Source organism: Caenorhabditis remanei, chromosome IV (genome assembly GCF_010183535.1).
Source record: "Caenorhabditis remanei strain PX506 chromosome IV, whole genome shotgun sequence".
Classification (NCBI taxonomy): Eukaryota; Metazoa; Nematoda; class Chromadorea; order Rhabditida; family Rhabditidae; genus Caenorhabditis; species Caenorhabditis remanei.
In genome coordinates this window covers 18,777,614-18,793,292 of record NC_071331.1, presented here as the reverse complement: position 1 = coordinate 18,793,292, position 15,679 = coordinate 18,777,614, and the positions used below count along the sequence as shown (strand labels likewise).

The following is a 15,679-nucleotide window of genomic DNA, read 5'->3' as shown; positions in this document are numbered from 1 at the left end:
GCAGCAAGATCAACTCCATAAGATTACAATAGTTTTTCGTTCAAGTCATGCTCCGAAAGAGTCAAGATCCCGAGAAATCTTAAGATATAGGCATCCTCTCACTATTACCAGGCTCTTTGTTGCAGCATTTACGAGTCAGAGGACGTTTTTTAACAGTTTTCAACTACATAATAGAATTTCAAATATCTAAATCTTCACCAAAGAAACAAGTCATTAAATTATACATCACTTTATTCATCATTATCATTATTATTTCAATTAGAACATTGTGTGGATCACAGAAAGTAAGAAGACGAGGCTGATTCCATAAGTCTTCCCATTGATACCAGATGAGTTAGTAGCCGTCCCATTTTGAGAATTCTCTAGACTCCCTCCACCCGACACTTTCTCAGATTTCTCAACTGGTGTACATAACCCGTCATCATTCTTATATCCTTCTGCACATTTCGATCCAGCATCTCCCAATTTCATATTCCACGACTCACCGGTGCCTCTGAAATGATACAACGTTTAATAAAGATTCCCAGGAATCAACTCACTCTGGTTCCAGAATACAACGTGTCTGAAATTCAAGCATTTCATATCCAGTCATTTGGTGATTTTCATTTTGCTTGATTGTTACCGGAGCACAACCAATTTTCTTCTGTCCGGGAGTCATATCTTCATGTCCATTCATATGATATTTTCCGTAAGAATCGATCAGTTCACTTCGTTTCGCGTACGGAAAGTAATATCTCATTTGATCCTGCGCATGCCGTTCAACCTCTGAATTCCCATCTTTTAAGGCTACACGGCACGATGGAGACTTAAAATCACAATCTCCTCTTTCAGCTCTCGTTGCAAGGAAATCGTCCCATTCCTCAAAAAAGAAGCCATGTACTTATTCTCACTGCTCCATTCACTTACCAATTTATACATATTCGGAATCCGAGCTTTTTTCGCATAGACTCTTCTCTCCTCGTTTATGGCTTTGAGATACTCTTCTTTGTTCAGTTGTTTGGCAATGGATACGGAGAAGACTGAATTGGTTGGCTTCAATTGTGTCGGAGTGTCTATGGAAACTCACAACTTGTCAGAAAGATTCCGAGAAGGACGACGACTGGCTTCATGATTTTTTCTTCGTTCGATGAGAAAAAATCTGAACTGATGGAAAAAAAAAGTTTCCACATAAGAAGTACTGCAGAAAGTCCTGGTTTTTCACGTGGCTGGGTCATTTTTTTTGTTGTTTTTATGAAGAAGAAATCAGAGATGAAAATCCGTATCAGCGGTTATCATTATACTTATTTCTGGTCTCACTGAGCACCCCTAAAGTAATAACAACAACATAGTAGCCTCTCGTTCAAGTCCTATTCCGAAAAAGTCATAACAGTTTTCAGCTACAGTACCGTTAAGATATAGAATTTGGCATTTTTCAGTTGAAAATGACCAACTTTGAGAGGGTGTTACGGTATCAGTGATTGTCCCACAAAGTAAATTATGTATACACCATATAGAACAAAGGTTGAGCTTCATTTTTGTAGTTGACAACTTTTTTGTACGGACACTCTCTAGAAAGTTACATATCGACAAAGTAATTTCTCCCTCAAATCGATCCATTTCAGTGCAAAACAGAATGATTTTTGAGCTGTCCGCGTAAAATGACCATAACTCTCTAGGAAGTGTTCGTACAGAAAAGTTGTCAACTACAAAAATGAAGCTCTACCTTTGTTCTGTATGGTTTATCCATAATTTACTTTGTGGGACAATCACTGATACCGTAACACCCTCTCAAAGTTGGTCATTTTCAACTGAAAACAATCAAAGTTGATAACCTTTTGAGCGGTACCGTACATCTTGAAATTTCAAATATCTAGTTTTTCACCATTGAAATTATCAAATTACACATCACTTTATTTATCATTATCATTATTAATTCAATTAGAACATTGTGTGGATCACAGAAACCAAGAAGATGAAGCTGATTCCGTAAGTCTTCTCGTTGATACCAGATGAGATAGTAGCCGTCCCATTTTGAGAATTCTCCAGACTCCCTCCACCCGACACTTTCTCAGATTTCTCAACTGGTGAACATAATCCATCATTATTTTCATATCCTTCTGTACACTTCGATCCAGCATCTCCCACTTCCATATTCCACGAGTCGAATGTTCCTCTAAAACTTGTAGTTTGTAGTCTATTCCCGTTTTCATTCAGAACTTACTCAGGGGCCAAAAAACAAAGTGTTTTGAATTTTAAAATTGCACCATTAACACGCTTTTCTTCGCTCTCAGCCGGTGCACATCCGATTCTCTTCTGATGTGGAGTGAGGTCCTCGTTACCTATCATATGGTATACAGTACTGTCATTAATCGTTTCCTTTCGTTTGGAAAATGGCCAATGATATTTTATTTGGCTTTTCCGTAAATCTTCTGCCTCGGTATTTCCATCTCGTCGACTGCCACGGTTTGTCTTTTTGTCCTCAGACCAATCTTCGAATTGTGCTTTTGTCTCGAGGTAGTCGTCCCAGATCTGAAATCAATCAATTTTCTTGGCAGTCATAATTGAAATAGTTTTTCTCTCAAAGTGCTTTTCCCACTCACCAATTTGTGCATGTTAGGAATTCTACTGTCTTTCGCGTATTTTCTTCTCAAATCATTAATTGATTTGAGGTATTCCTCTTTGTTGGCTATCGATTTCACCATCATCTTGGTAGATGTCGAATAATGGACAACTGAAATCATTCACTCTTATTCGTCTGAAAATCTATAAACTTACAAGTAGCCAAGGTGCCAAACAAGACGAGAAGCACCTTCATTGTTCTTCTTGTAGACAAAACGTGGAACTGATTGCGAAGAAAGAGATTGACACGAGTTGTGTAGGATCTTATCCTGGTTCTCCACGTAAATAAGTCTTGTTTTTTTCTCAGTTTTTTTTTTGATAGAAAAAATAACAACAACTGATATCGTCTACGTGAAAAACCAGGATAATATTCAGGGTCTCTTTTTTGAAACCGTATTTTTTTCGATTTCTTTTTAGTTCCAGATTGTTTAGTCTAGCCAACAGAAACATGAAGATACTTCTCGTCTTCATCGGGATCCTAGCGATAAGTGAGTTCTGAGTTTAAAGACTCAAACTGACATTCATTTCAGCCATTCATCATGTGTCATCTGCAATAAGTGACAAAAAGTCGATATCCAACAAGGAAGAATACCTGAATTCATTTAATGATTTGAGAAGAGAATATGCGAAGAAGAGTAGAATTCCAAACATGCACAAACTGGTAAATGGGAATCACTACACATATAATTTCATCAAGGTGTATTTTAGGTCTGGGACGATTATATGGAAACTCAAGTTCAAATGAACGACTTCAGTGAAAACGGAAAAACGATGCGTGTGAGTCGTCGGGATGGGAACGACGCCGACAAAGAGTGGCGTCATAAAATGGTTTACGACCATTATTGGGCGGATAGTACGCGAGAAACAATGATAAAACAAAGCATAAATCATCATATGGCTGGTCTCGAAGATCTTACTCCACATCAGAAAAAAATCGGATGTGCACCGTATAACTACAGTGCAGTGCTAGATGGAAAGAATACCATAACCCAAACTATGTGTTTTCTTGCTCCAGAGTACGTTTCCATTCAATTATACAAATAGACTATGTTTTTCAGAGGAAGCTTTACTTCGTGGAACATGACAAGAGGAGATGCTGGATCGAAGTGTACGAAAGGATATGAAAATGATGATGGGTTATGTTCACCAGTTGCTAAATCTGAGAAAGTGTCGAGTGGAGGGAGTCTAGAGAATTCTCAAAATGGGACGGCTACTAACTCATCTGGTATCAACGAGAAGACTTATGAAATCAGCCTCATCTTCTTGCTTTTTGTGATCCACACAATGTTCTAATTGAAATAATAATAATAATGATTTTAAATAAAGTGATGCGTAATTTAATGAATTGTTTCGTGGGGATTCCGCATGAAACTTGTTATGTTTTAGAACTTTTCATTTTATGAAAGTCTTATAAATTTTATGTTTCATTTGAGAAAACATTTTTCAAAAGACCTAGTAGTTCTTGAGAATAACTCATTTGGAGACGGAATTGACACTTTTTCGAATCCAAATTCTGTGGGATGAAATGTGTACGGTATCCAATTTTTACATGGATTCCAATCTATCATCATTTTTCAGCATACTTTTCTATATACATCTGTTTCAATTCGCTCTGATTCATACTCTGAGCTTTTGATTTCATATTTCAGTTTTTCTCGTTCCCCATACTTCAATTTCCCTCAAAACCAAACACCATAGTCGTAAACTTTTATCACTGATCCGCTCTGGGAAACCATCCTGATTCAATTTGTTTTTTTCTTCGATATCCGGACATTCAATATGTAAAATTTCTGAAAAATCGAAATGTTTATCGGAAGAATTTTAAAACAATATTGACAAATTCAATGTTTGAAGCTAATTAAGCTGATAGTATAAGTATAGTTTCCGTGATTTTATTTTATTTCATTTATTGAATCGTCTCATTTTTCAATGTGTACAAGTTTCCGTTTTTTACTAACAAATTACATTTATTACGATGTTCAGTAAAAATTTAAAGGACTGTTTAAAGTTTTTAACGCTGTCATGTCTCTTTGGGCACGTTTGAGGTTTAGCGCTGTTGAGCAGCGCTAAAAGTCAATGTCGATTTACGGTAAATTGAACGCTGTTGCGTAATTTTGGAGTGTCGTGGTATTTTAGCGTTGTTAAGCAGCGCTAAACTTTTAGCTGTATCATGTCTTATTTTCGGCTTTTTCTTCTGATTTATAGCTAGTTTCATATTAAAAATTGTAGAATTATTTATCTCACGACCATTTTTTGTTAAATTGCTTTAGTTTCGATAATTTTTTGATTGAAAACACTTCGTTTCCGCCAATACTCTAATCATTCTTTCAGTGTCTTCTGTTCCCTCAAGAAGCGAACTTTCCGGGCTCACACACAACACCGAACATCGACTTTTAAGCAACATTTCGTGTTATTTAGTTTTAGACGAAAAATTTGTGTTTCTCTCCGCTGTTTGTTTTCTTCAGGCTTGTCACGACAGTCAATGTAAAAATATGGAAACAGCGGAAAGAAACGCAAAAATTTCGTTAAAATCTAACACGAAGTTCGCTGAAAGTAGATGTTTGCATCGCTTGAGAACGGGAAGATCGCATTATCCGGTGGAGTAGACGATACTGAAAGAATGGTTAGCGGAGAAATAGTTCGTGCTCAAACTGAACGCTTTCGCGTCCATATTTCATGAAGGCTCGCCACTTCTTGTGGTTTGATAGAAACCTGGAACCTGAAGTATTACTTTAGAAAAAGTGCAGAAAAAGCAACCGTTTTGATGTAAATCGAAAAGTTGTGTTAGAAACATTTGAGCGGGAAACGGCTGTGAAGTGATACAATTTCTCGATTTTTTGCACAAAAAACCAGTTTATCGTTAATCGACTTTAGGGCTGCTAAGCAGCGCTGAACCTGCAATCCAGAAAAGTTCTAAGAAAGCTCGATAATTCTTCACAATTTGAAGTTTAGCGTTGCTAAACAACGTAAAAGTGTGAAGTTCGTTAATTCAAACGATTGCGGAAGATGTCACAACCGAAAATTGATATTTTTTGCTTCATTGGTTAATAAAATGCTACTGCCGTACTGACTTTAGAAGCGAAAAATTCCAAGTAATAAACTGAAAGAAAAACAGAAATACTACTGTTACATACACTTTCCACTTCGTAGCTTTTCTTTGCGATAATCCGATTTGATTGTCGTGAAAACTTGAAAAAAAGAAACAGCGGAGAGAAACACAAGTATTTCGTCTTAAACTATTTAACACGAAATGTTGCTTAAAAGTTGCTGATTGGTGTCGCGTCAGCCCGGGAAGTTCGATTGCTTCTTGACATGCGGGGGAACGGAGGACACTGAAAGAATGATGGGCGGAGAGAACATCAATAGTTCGTTCTGAAACTAACCGCTGTATTTATTTTTTATTGTCTCCAGAATTTTCGTGAAGAACAGCTGCTTTTCTTGTTCGGTGGAAACCTGGAAACTGGAAGATATCTTTGAAACGATTTCAAGATATCAAGAGAAAAAAAGTGTTTTCAAACAAAAAATTATCGAAACCAAAGCAATTGAACAGAACATGGTCGTGAGATATATAATTCTGCCATTTTTATTACGAAACAAGCGATAAATCAGGAGAAAAAGTCGAAAATAAGACATGATACAGCTAAAAGTTTAGCGCTGCTGAACAGCGCTAAAAGTTTAGCGCTGCTTAACAGCGCTAAATACCACGACACTCCAAAATTACGCAATAGCGTTCAATTTACCGTAAATCGACACTGACTTTTAGCGCTGCTCAACAGCGCTAAACCTCAAACGTGCCCAAAGAGACAGCGTTGAAAATTTTTAACGGGGCCTTAAATTTTTTGCGAGAGATTCAATATTTTATGTCAGTTCTCTCATAATTTCGAATGCCTACCGCAACGCAATAAGGAAAAGTTTCCCACAATTTGCGTTTCTTGTATTGTTCATTCAAGTTACGAAATTTTACTTTGCCTAAGCTCGGCAGATTTCTTAATGACTCAGTACCGATTTCAAAGGACACTACTGTACTTTCTGAACAAAAATAGAAGGTACTTAAACCCTTCTGACTGAATTTATTTTTCACAAAAAAAGCATCTTGCATAATAAAAACTGGATTATCATTTGAAGAATAACAAAAGAACCGTTATGAAAGATATTAAAAACAAGATCATATGGGATCAGAGAGAAAATGAGTTACTGTTGAAGCTTTGCTCTCTTACTTCATTTCACAATGGAAACAACCAGGTGACGATGGAGAAATGATCCAGATTCTTATTATTTCCTCTCTTGAATTCTTTTGCTCGTTTGAAATTTCCTCTGGCTTGGTTCCACGTCTTCTGACTTCTCAAGATCCCACATCATGCTGACTTTTCGCTTTCAAACGAATTAGTGAGGATCACTCTTGTTGGGAAGAGATCTGGAAACAGAAGAAATGATTATGTTGGGACACAAAAATCTTTGGAAAGTTTGACTATCCTTGTTACCTCATTACATCTGAAATTGAGAGGACCTTCTGAAATTGAAAACCAACTTTTAACTAGAACGTTTTATAGAAAGGAAGAGAAGAAGAAGAAGAAGACTAGCATCAAGTAGAGAAGTTCCGATAAAAACTGAATTTTTCTTTTCTATTTGTTTCGGGAAGACTGGTTCCAACTCATGCATTGTGGAAACATGTTTTTGATTAATTTCAAGAGTGGGGCGAGGTCACCTTTCTTCTTTTCGTTTTTATGAAGATAACTATTCAAAAGGAGACAATTTTCTGTAATCAAAGCTAGTGGGGAAAGCTCAAAAAACCTCTCAAAAAAGAAACTTCCCATGCCGGGAATCGAACCCGGGCCGCGTGGGTGAAAACCACGAATCCTAACCACTAGACCACATGGGAGGACGGGAAAGAGGGGATAGAGAGGCGTACAGATTACTGACGGTTGAGTGTGCAAAGAGAGAAAGAGAGTGAAAAGAACGTGGTACAGCTGTCTTTTGTTAGTTTTTTTCTGAAAATTCCTTGTTTCATAAAATACGGATATAAAATAAAGATGAATTTTTCATTCGAATGGTAATAAAACTCAAAAGGGCTGTCTACACTTCTCCATCCTCGTTTGTGTTCCAAAAATCATCCGAAGTCCTTTCACGTCTTCTTCATCGATTTTTCGGGAAACTTCTTTTTGGGTGGTTTGATCTACCACTCATGGTATATCAACTTCTCGGGGATCTATAAAATGAAAATTCTCAAATTGCTAGCAATCGCGCTCCATCTCACCTTCTCAACTCCAATTTCTCTCCTCTGGATCCCCGCGTAATATATTCACAATCTACTGTTTTTTAATTAATGAAATCGCTAGTCGATTTCATATTTGATTCCCTCTTCGCCGTCTCCTCTTTTTTCTTTTTCTTTCTTTTCTTCCCCATCATCCTCTGATACCAACCCATCATCCTATTCATCTCGTGTTTCTGATTTGGAACGGAGAATTTCCATCCAGCAATGAAACTGCGGTTTTTCAGATTTTCAGCTGAAAATCGAGGTGGAGGGTGTTTATCATTTCATAAAAGTGGTAGTGGGGGCTTCCCACTCTTTTCTGAAAAGAGTGCATTGGAGCGAACTTACATCGTTTCTAGAAGATGGTTCCCCCAAGGGGCCAATGAAACGGACAATAAATTTCTTTTTTTCTATAATCTCTGTAACCACGAGGGAAAACTTTTTTGAAATATGCGGAATTCGTGGATTTCACGTGAAAATGAATAACTTTATTGACTTGTGAAATTCGACATTTTCCTTGGAAAATATAGATTCCGGGAAACAAATTCGAATAGAAAATTAGTAATATGCGATGGCTTGTGGTGGTGGCGGTGGAGGAAGTGGAGGTGTGTGCCTGGAATGAAATTTCGATTAAAGACATAAAAAAAACATAGAGTCCGAGCCAAGTTACACCCCTTCTAACTAGGGAAGGTCATGGAGTCTCTATACCGTTGGAAAGCTGGAAAAACGCTGATTCCAGATATATATTTAGTTTTCGCCTTCGAGGTCTAGTATTCGAAAAAAAACGGAGCTATAGTTTGAATCCGCTGGCAAGTGACCAAGTATCACAACTTTCTTTCCTAACTCACATATAACCAGGTGGTGGCGGTGGAATCAAATTCGGTGACTTGTAATAACTTCCAGTACTAGATGAGCATCTCATTCTCTCAGCCTTTTGTTTCAAATATGTCTGATACCGAGAGACACAACAAACGAAGACAAGAAGAGCCACAAGAGCAATTATCAATAAGCCAACGACTCCAATTAATATCAAAGTGTTCAGTGGGATGTCTGATGACGTGGCAGATGACGTGGAGGATTCAGATGACGCGGAAACCCTTGGAGAGCAAACGTCGACATTCTGTACTTTGAATATGTGATGAAGTTTTGAGATGTGGCCGTTCGATGGGGAGATTAGGGCGGACGATTGTTTATCATCGAGGATTGCGTTTTCACGGGTCAAGTAGAAGCACACTGATGTCCTGATAAGAAAAAAATCGTTTGAAAGAACAAGAAAAAAGATCCTACAACGTGGAGTTTTTCCTCTCCGCCTTCGGTTCATCGAAATGAATATCCAACTGTTTCCCTGCCTTCTGATCATCTTTTGCAATTGCTTCCAGAATTTGTCTCTTGAATTTTTCCAAGTTTGCTCCGAATTCGTTCCGCGACATTGACAGGACGTAACGGAGTTTTCTATCGTTTCGGATGTGGTGGAGCTGAAAATATTCATCTATAGTATCTTCTATATCTCTTCAGCCATTAAAGTAAAACGATGAATTACTAGAATGATCCACATAGAATTTTACATGGTTTACACTGAATGCATTTACTCATTTAGGATTTTCTGTTGGACTTCTGAAAGTTATGAAATAGCTCTCAACTAAATAAATAAATGTGTCAAGTATTATATGAAATTTTTCATCTACAGTACCGTGCAATAAGATGAACAATTTGTGCTTGTTCAGTTGAAAATGGCCAACTTTGAGAGGATGTTACGGTATCACTTATTGTCCCACATAGTAAATTATGTGTAAACCATACAAAACAAAGGTAGAGCTTCATTTTTGTAGTTGACAACTGTTTTGTACGGGCATTCCCTAGCAAGTTACATATCGACAAAGTAATTTCTCCCTCAAATTGTCCCATTTCAGTGCAAAATAGAGTGATTTTTGAGCTGTCCCTTTAAAATGACCATAAATCTCTAGGAAGTGTTCGTACAAAAAAGTTGTCAATTACAAAAAAGAAGTTTTACTTCTGTTCTATATGGTTTCTACATAATTTACTTTGTAGGACAGTGATACCGTAGCACCCTCTCAAAGTTGGTCATTTTCCACTAAAAAATGCCAAATTGTATATCTTATTGCGAGTACTGTCATAACCCCTGAAAGTTATGAAATAGCTCTCAACTACACAAATGAACTGGGTAAAATTTTACATTATAATTTAACTTCTATCTTTCTAAAAACCTTATCCTTCATGCTCACCTGTTTCATAGCTCTCCCTTGTCCTCCTCTCGAAATCTCGGCTGTATAAACACCTTGTGGCGTATCCAGAATCTTTCCATTGGCCACTATCTCTCCTGTTTTCTTATTCAATTCAACTGCACCTTCTGGAGATATCATGTCTCTACCGAGCTCGTAGTTTGCTCTGAAAGTCAAAAAGTGGATGAACAAAAACCTTATTTCAGAAGTCAACTCACGGTACAAACTGCAAATTTTTCAGATCAAAATCCGCAGAATCTGCATTCATGAGCATTGGGATGTCAACTCTATCCAATACATCACCAACTCGCGATATCGATTGATTTCCAGAGACTCCAATATTATCGTATTTTTCAGATCCCTCCACATTTTGATCTACCACAAAGTCGACGAGAACCTTGAGGAAATTTGGTTTATGTCCATCGAAGAACACTTCCGAAGTGTCTAGATTCTTTTCTGGCGAGACAATAAAGCAGAGCTCATATTTTCCCGGTGCCACAGTAGTCTTCGGAAGATAGGATATCTCTCCGAATTCTGAGTCAATCGAGAAATTTTTGGAGATTTCAGTGGAGCCACAGTTAGGGAGAAGGTGATAGAAGATTGGGTTGGAGTCTGGATCTTGGGCTGTTAGACGGCCAATGGCAGTTGGTTTGGAGGTGTTTGAAAGGATTTGGAACACAGGGACGGCACTCTGGAAGCGTTTGAAATTAAATAATGATGATCTCAAGGCCAATTCCCAGGATAACAACTTTGAATTGTTGGCTCTATTTCAGTTTAGATGTCCTTTGAAAACCTTGAACGCTCCAAAAAAACATTTAATCGCCCCAAAAAACATTTAGACGTCCCTTCAACACTAAAAATCACTGAAAGTGTTCAAGGGACGTCTAAACGTTTTTTGGGACGTCTAAATATTCACAACTCTATTTTGAAATTTCAAGGGACGTCTAAACACTTGAAAGGACGTTTAAGTGTTTCAAGGGACATCCGAGTGTTTCTTTTTGAGACGTTCGAGTTTTTAAAGGACATCTGAACTGGAATAGAGCCGAATTGTTGTTTTTCACAAACCTCCAAAAATCTTGGCTTATTATCATCCAAATTCTCCACGTGGACCTTCAGAATTGTTGATGACGTCACTGCGTCGTCTTCAGAGTTTGTGGCAGTTAGCAGTAGCTGAAATGGGGTGTTGAATTTTGTTTCATTAAAATTTTTGTATCCAAAAACCCCTCAAAACTAAAAAAAACAATGAGAAGTTGAAAAAACTTTATTCAATCACAAATATACACAACACAGATGCTACCCGATAGTCAGTTTTTAGGCTCAAACAGTTTTCCGTTCAAGCCTAAATAAACAAAGAACCACAAGATTTTCTCGAGTTTCCCAAAATGCTCAAACCAATAATATTTAATGAAATTAGCGAGTTTTTAGCCAACACGTCGGATGGTTCGGTGTCAAACAAGAACTTTTGAGGCATTGGTTGAATCGGATATTCTGGAGACGTGACGTCATCTGAATTCTCGAGATCTTGAAGGGTCCAATATTGGGAATGCCATTCGGGTGTCTCTTTGTGAAGGTACGGGAGGAGGCGGGTGTAGCTGCGTTGGTAGATTCCTGTATGAATTTTTGAATGGAATTTTGAAAAGTCTTGGCTATAAAATGTATGAACAGATGAAATAAGAATTGAGCTATCTTCCAGTATTTTCAGATTTCCAAAATGATAATTCTGGTCTAAGTTGTGGTGTTCCAAACTTGGTGGCCTAGAAACACAAAAGGAGTTTTTTAGGCCACCAACTTTTGAATCGCTGTGACTTTGCTCAAAATCAACTTTTTTGATTCTGAAAAAACTATCAAAATTTTCAAATTTTCTGTTTTTTTCTTGACATTCAATTCTCAAAATATGAATTTCCCTTACCTCTAACCGAATCAGTTTCCCTATCTTTTGATATATTCTCCATTGTCTTTGACTCAGCCAACTTGACGGGTGTCTTTCCGTGTCCCATCCCTCTCAGATACAGTAATCTCTTGTTGTTTTCTCTCAGTGCTTGCAGTAGCTTCTCTTTCAGTTTACATTCCAATTGACGACTTCTTTTGGATGTTGGAACGGACCAATGGAGTTCACAAGCGACGGCCATCATGTTTTTCGATTCGAACCAACGGTCGATTTCATGGATTACGTCGCCACTGATCTCCTATGATAAGTGGGAATGAGTGAGGAGTTATCAGGGGTATGAATGGGAGGTATTTGATGTTTTTTGAATCTTAAGTGATGTCAAAAACAGGAATTTCAGCTTAGCTCTATTCCAGTTTAGATGTCCCTTGAAAACTCGAACGTCCCAAAAAACTCCAAGACGTCCCTCAAAACATTTAAACGTATTTTTGAGTCCCAAATATGCTCAAAAATGTTAAGACGTCCCAAAAAATATTTAGACGTCCCTTGAAATCCCAAAACTAGGTTTTAAATAATTAGACGTCCAAAAAACATTTAGACGTTTAGAACCCCTAAACGTTTTTTGGGACGTCTTTACATTTGAAAGGACTTCTAAGTGTTTTAAGAGACATCCGAGTGTTTCTTTTTGGGACATTCGAGTTTTTAAAGGACATGTGAACTGGAATAGAGCCAAAAGTCTACATCATGATAAGATCGGATGTTAGTTTTCCTGACTATGTCACGATTATATGAACTTTTCTGAATGCTGTCAACTGGCCCATACTCCCAGGGGGCATTGGAACAGGGGGCATCGTGCTCATAGGGGGCATTCACTCAGAGGGGTCACTAAATCTTAGGGGGCATTTCACTGATACTCTTGGGGGTCATTTCTCATATGCTCATAGGGGACATTGACCCTTATTCTCAGAGGGGTCATCGATATACTCAGAGGGGGCATCAATATTTTCAGAAGATGCATCAGTTTTATCAGAAGTGGCATCAGAAAAATTACTATAAAAGTTGAATAAGGTTTGTTTTCGATGATTGGATGGCCAGATAAACTTGATTTAGCGTGCTTTGAGAAATTTGGCAGAAACTCAATGACGACAAAGACTCATCGACTTCACGTTTTAGCCCAATGATGTTAGATATTAGAGATTCTTAAATGCCACCAAAAATCATTCACAACATTCCCCATCTTTCTAATATGTTAGAAATGCCGCGAGCTTTTAATCTATGAAAATTATTTCGAAATGCTCTACAGGTCACAAATAAATGATATCTAGTGTAATTTTGAATACAGTTGAAAAAAGCATGTGAGACTTGAAGTTTTTAGTTAGATAAACAATTTAAATTTTGAGACAATTAGTGAGGCACATGCTCAAAGCTGACTGCTTTTTAACTAAAAACTGCGAGTATCGCGTTCTTTTTGGAGAGTACTGTAGATATAGTCAATGAGAGATTTTCAATGAGTATTGTAGTCCATGAGAAAAATGTAGTCATTGCGACGTGTATTCAATGATTTTTTGCCGATAAATTTCACAATGATTAAATATATGTTTTTTGAAAAAGTTACTAATGACACTGATTATTTCAATACATCTTCTACGAAACGATTATCCCAATAGAAGCTTTCTGACAAACGAACAAAAATCTTTTAAGAGAAAGCCAAAGCAAAAGAGCCTTTGATTTTGGGGTTGTAAATTATTGAGAGAATCTTTTCGAAGTAAAACTTTTTGGAGGAAAATAACATTTAATCAACATTTCTCAAAGCCCGCTAAATCAAGTTTATCTGGCCATCCAATCATCGAAAACTAACCTTATTCAACTTTTATAGTAATTTTTCTGAAGCCACTTCTGAGAAAACTGATGCATCTTCTGAAAATATTGATGCCCCCTCTGAGTATATCGATGACCCCTCTGAGAATAAGGGTCAATGTCCCCTATGAGCATATGAGAAATGACCCCCAAGAGTATCAGTGAAATGCCCCCTAAGATTTAGTGACCCCTCTGAGTGAATGCCCCCTATCAGCACGATGCCCCCTGTTCCAATGCCCCCTGGGAGTATGGGCCCTGTCAACTAGCTTGACTCAATTATGTTACTCGTTTTCAATTAAACTCTATCCATTTCTCACCTCAAATCCTCGATCCTTCGCCTCAAAAACTGTTGTAATCATCTTTGTCTTATAAATATGTGACTTCATAAATCTCTCAATTGGATCCTCTTCTTCAGACGACGTCAAATTCGACAACGTCGCCGATCTCTCAATTTTCTCTGAAGGTAATACGTTTTCCTTGTTTTCAGCAAGGAGTTGGGAGCTCTTATAGATTGGCTTTGGCTTTAGTCGGTTTCTGACATCAATTCTCGGATATTCTTGAGCAGGTTTTTTGGTGTAGAGAGGCGTTCTGGATACCGGTACAGTAACCTCTGGTACAGTAACCCCGACAATTCTGGGGATTGGTGGAGGAGCCTGTTGTATAGGGGATCTCATCGGACTTCGTGGACTAAGACTTTCTACCGTACCATCTTGTGGCGGTACCGTAATCTCAATTCTTGGTATCGGTGACAACTCAGCATTACTGTAGTATCCTTGAGATTCCGAGTAGTCTACAGAGACTCTTTTGATATCCAACGGGCTCAATGAGCTCAATGCAGTGTCATCTGTTGCGTATCCAGCTGACCCTTCGTCACTAGCTGCTGGGGAAGCCATCCTGACATCTTCTGAAGCAACGTCTTCTGAATTCATGATGACGTCTTCTGGAGGAACCACTTGAAACTTGTGAATATATCCTTGATCTCTCTCCTCATCTGATGACGTTGACGATGACGACGTGGCATTTGCAGCGACGTCTTCTTCACGTCTCCGACGAGAAGTACTTCTACGAGAACCGCCGAATTTCTTGAGAATACTTCGACCCAACTTCTCGAGTTTGCCCATTTCTTTCTTGATTGTGATTTCTGAAATTAGTACAGTAAGATTGTGATGGAGGGGTACTGTAGAAGTGGTGGGTACTGATTGAGTGACTGGGTACAAACAGTATTTCTAGTACAAGTGATAGTGTATCGCAGTGTGTGAAAACAGTGAAATCGTGTGTGATTCTCAGGTTGGAAATTCAGAACTTTTACATACAAATAATTCCAGAAATTTTATTTTTTAGAAATTTCAGAAAAAAACTAATTGTTTCAATAACTTTTTTCCAAGTTCAAAACGTAATAACTCGGTCAATTGATGTCCGTTTTCAGAAATTTGTAGTGTAAAAAACTTGGAGAAGTGTGAATTTTCAGATTCTTAGGCAAGATTGTTACGGATTTCAGATAAGTCACCCAAAAATTTTAGAATTTCTTGTGAAAATTGGAAATCGCGATAACTTTTCATTTCAATGATTTATAGTGTTTTCTAGGTAGGATGGCGTGAAAAACTGAAAAAAAATCTACTTTTTTTTTAGACATTATTAGCAAGGCACGCTAACTGCAACCGCGCTCTACCGAAACTGAAGAAAATTGTGTGCGAAATTGAGAGACGCAGAGAAAAAGAGACATTTTTCAAGAGAATTTCAGTTTAAAAATTAAAGAAATCATGAAAAATAAGTTTCATTTTTTCGAAATTTGGTCTTCAATACTTTGTGCTTAAAATTGCCGCCTATCCAGCTTCTATCGTTTTTGGC

The 15,679-nt window shown here is 37.7% G+C and overlaps 4 protein-coding genes across 4 annotated transcripts; 1 reads left to right on the top strand and 3 right to left on the bottom strand.

Moving 5' to 3' along the window:
• Positions 1-258: 258 nt before the first annotated feature.
• On the bottom strand, positions 259-1,109 carry GCK72_015172 (uncharacterized protein; the record flags this gene model as incomplete). Its single annotated transcript, XM_003094544.2, has 4 exons — positions 259-493; positions 540-859; positions 907-1,019; positions 1,067-1,109. The coding sequence occupies 4 exons, from the start codon at positions 1,107-1,109 to the stop codon at positions 259-261; spliced, it is 711 nt and encodes a 236-aa protein (XP_003094592.2).
• Positions 1,110-1,917: 808 nt separating this feature from the next.
• On the bottom strand, positions 1,918-2,794 carry GCK72_015171 (uncharacterized protein; the record flags this gene model as incomplete). Its single annotated transcript, XM_003094576.2, has 4 exons — positions 1,918-2,152; positions 2,201-2,508; positions 2,580-2,710; positions 2,755-2,794. 4 exons carry the CDS (start codon positions 2,792-2,794, stop codon positions 1,918-1,920), a joined length of 714 nt encoding a protein of 237 aa, XP_003094624.2.
• A 252-nt stretch (positions 2,795-3,046) lies between these two features.
• Positions 3,047-3,891, top strand: GCK72_015170 (uncharacterized protein; the record flags this gene model as incomplete). Its single annotated transcript, XM_003094578.2, has 4 exons — positions 3,047-3,086; positions 3,129-3,259; positions 3,307-3,614; positions 3,657-3,891. 4 exons carry the CDS (start codon positions 3,047-3,049, stop codon positions 3,889-3,891), a joined length of 714 nt encoding a protein of 237 aa, XP_003094626.2.
• A 4,516-nt stretch (positions 3,892-8,407) lies between these two features.
• GCK72_015169 (uncharacterized protein) lies at positions 8,408-14,952 on the bottom strand (the record flags this gene model as incomplete). The annotated part of the gene is made up of 9 exons (XM_003094571.2): positions 8,408-8,462; positions 8,698-9,090; positions 9,137-9,324; positions 10,093-10,255; positions 10,308-10,780; positions 11,155-11,259; positions 11,522-11,697; positions 11,999-12,275; positions 14,149-14,952. The coding sequence occupies 9 exons, from the start codon at positions 14,950-14,952 to the stop codon at positions 8,408-8,410; spliced, it is 2,634 nt and encodes an 877-aa protein (XP_003094619.2).
• Positions 14,953-15,679: the final 727 nt, after the last annotated feature.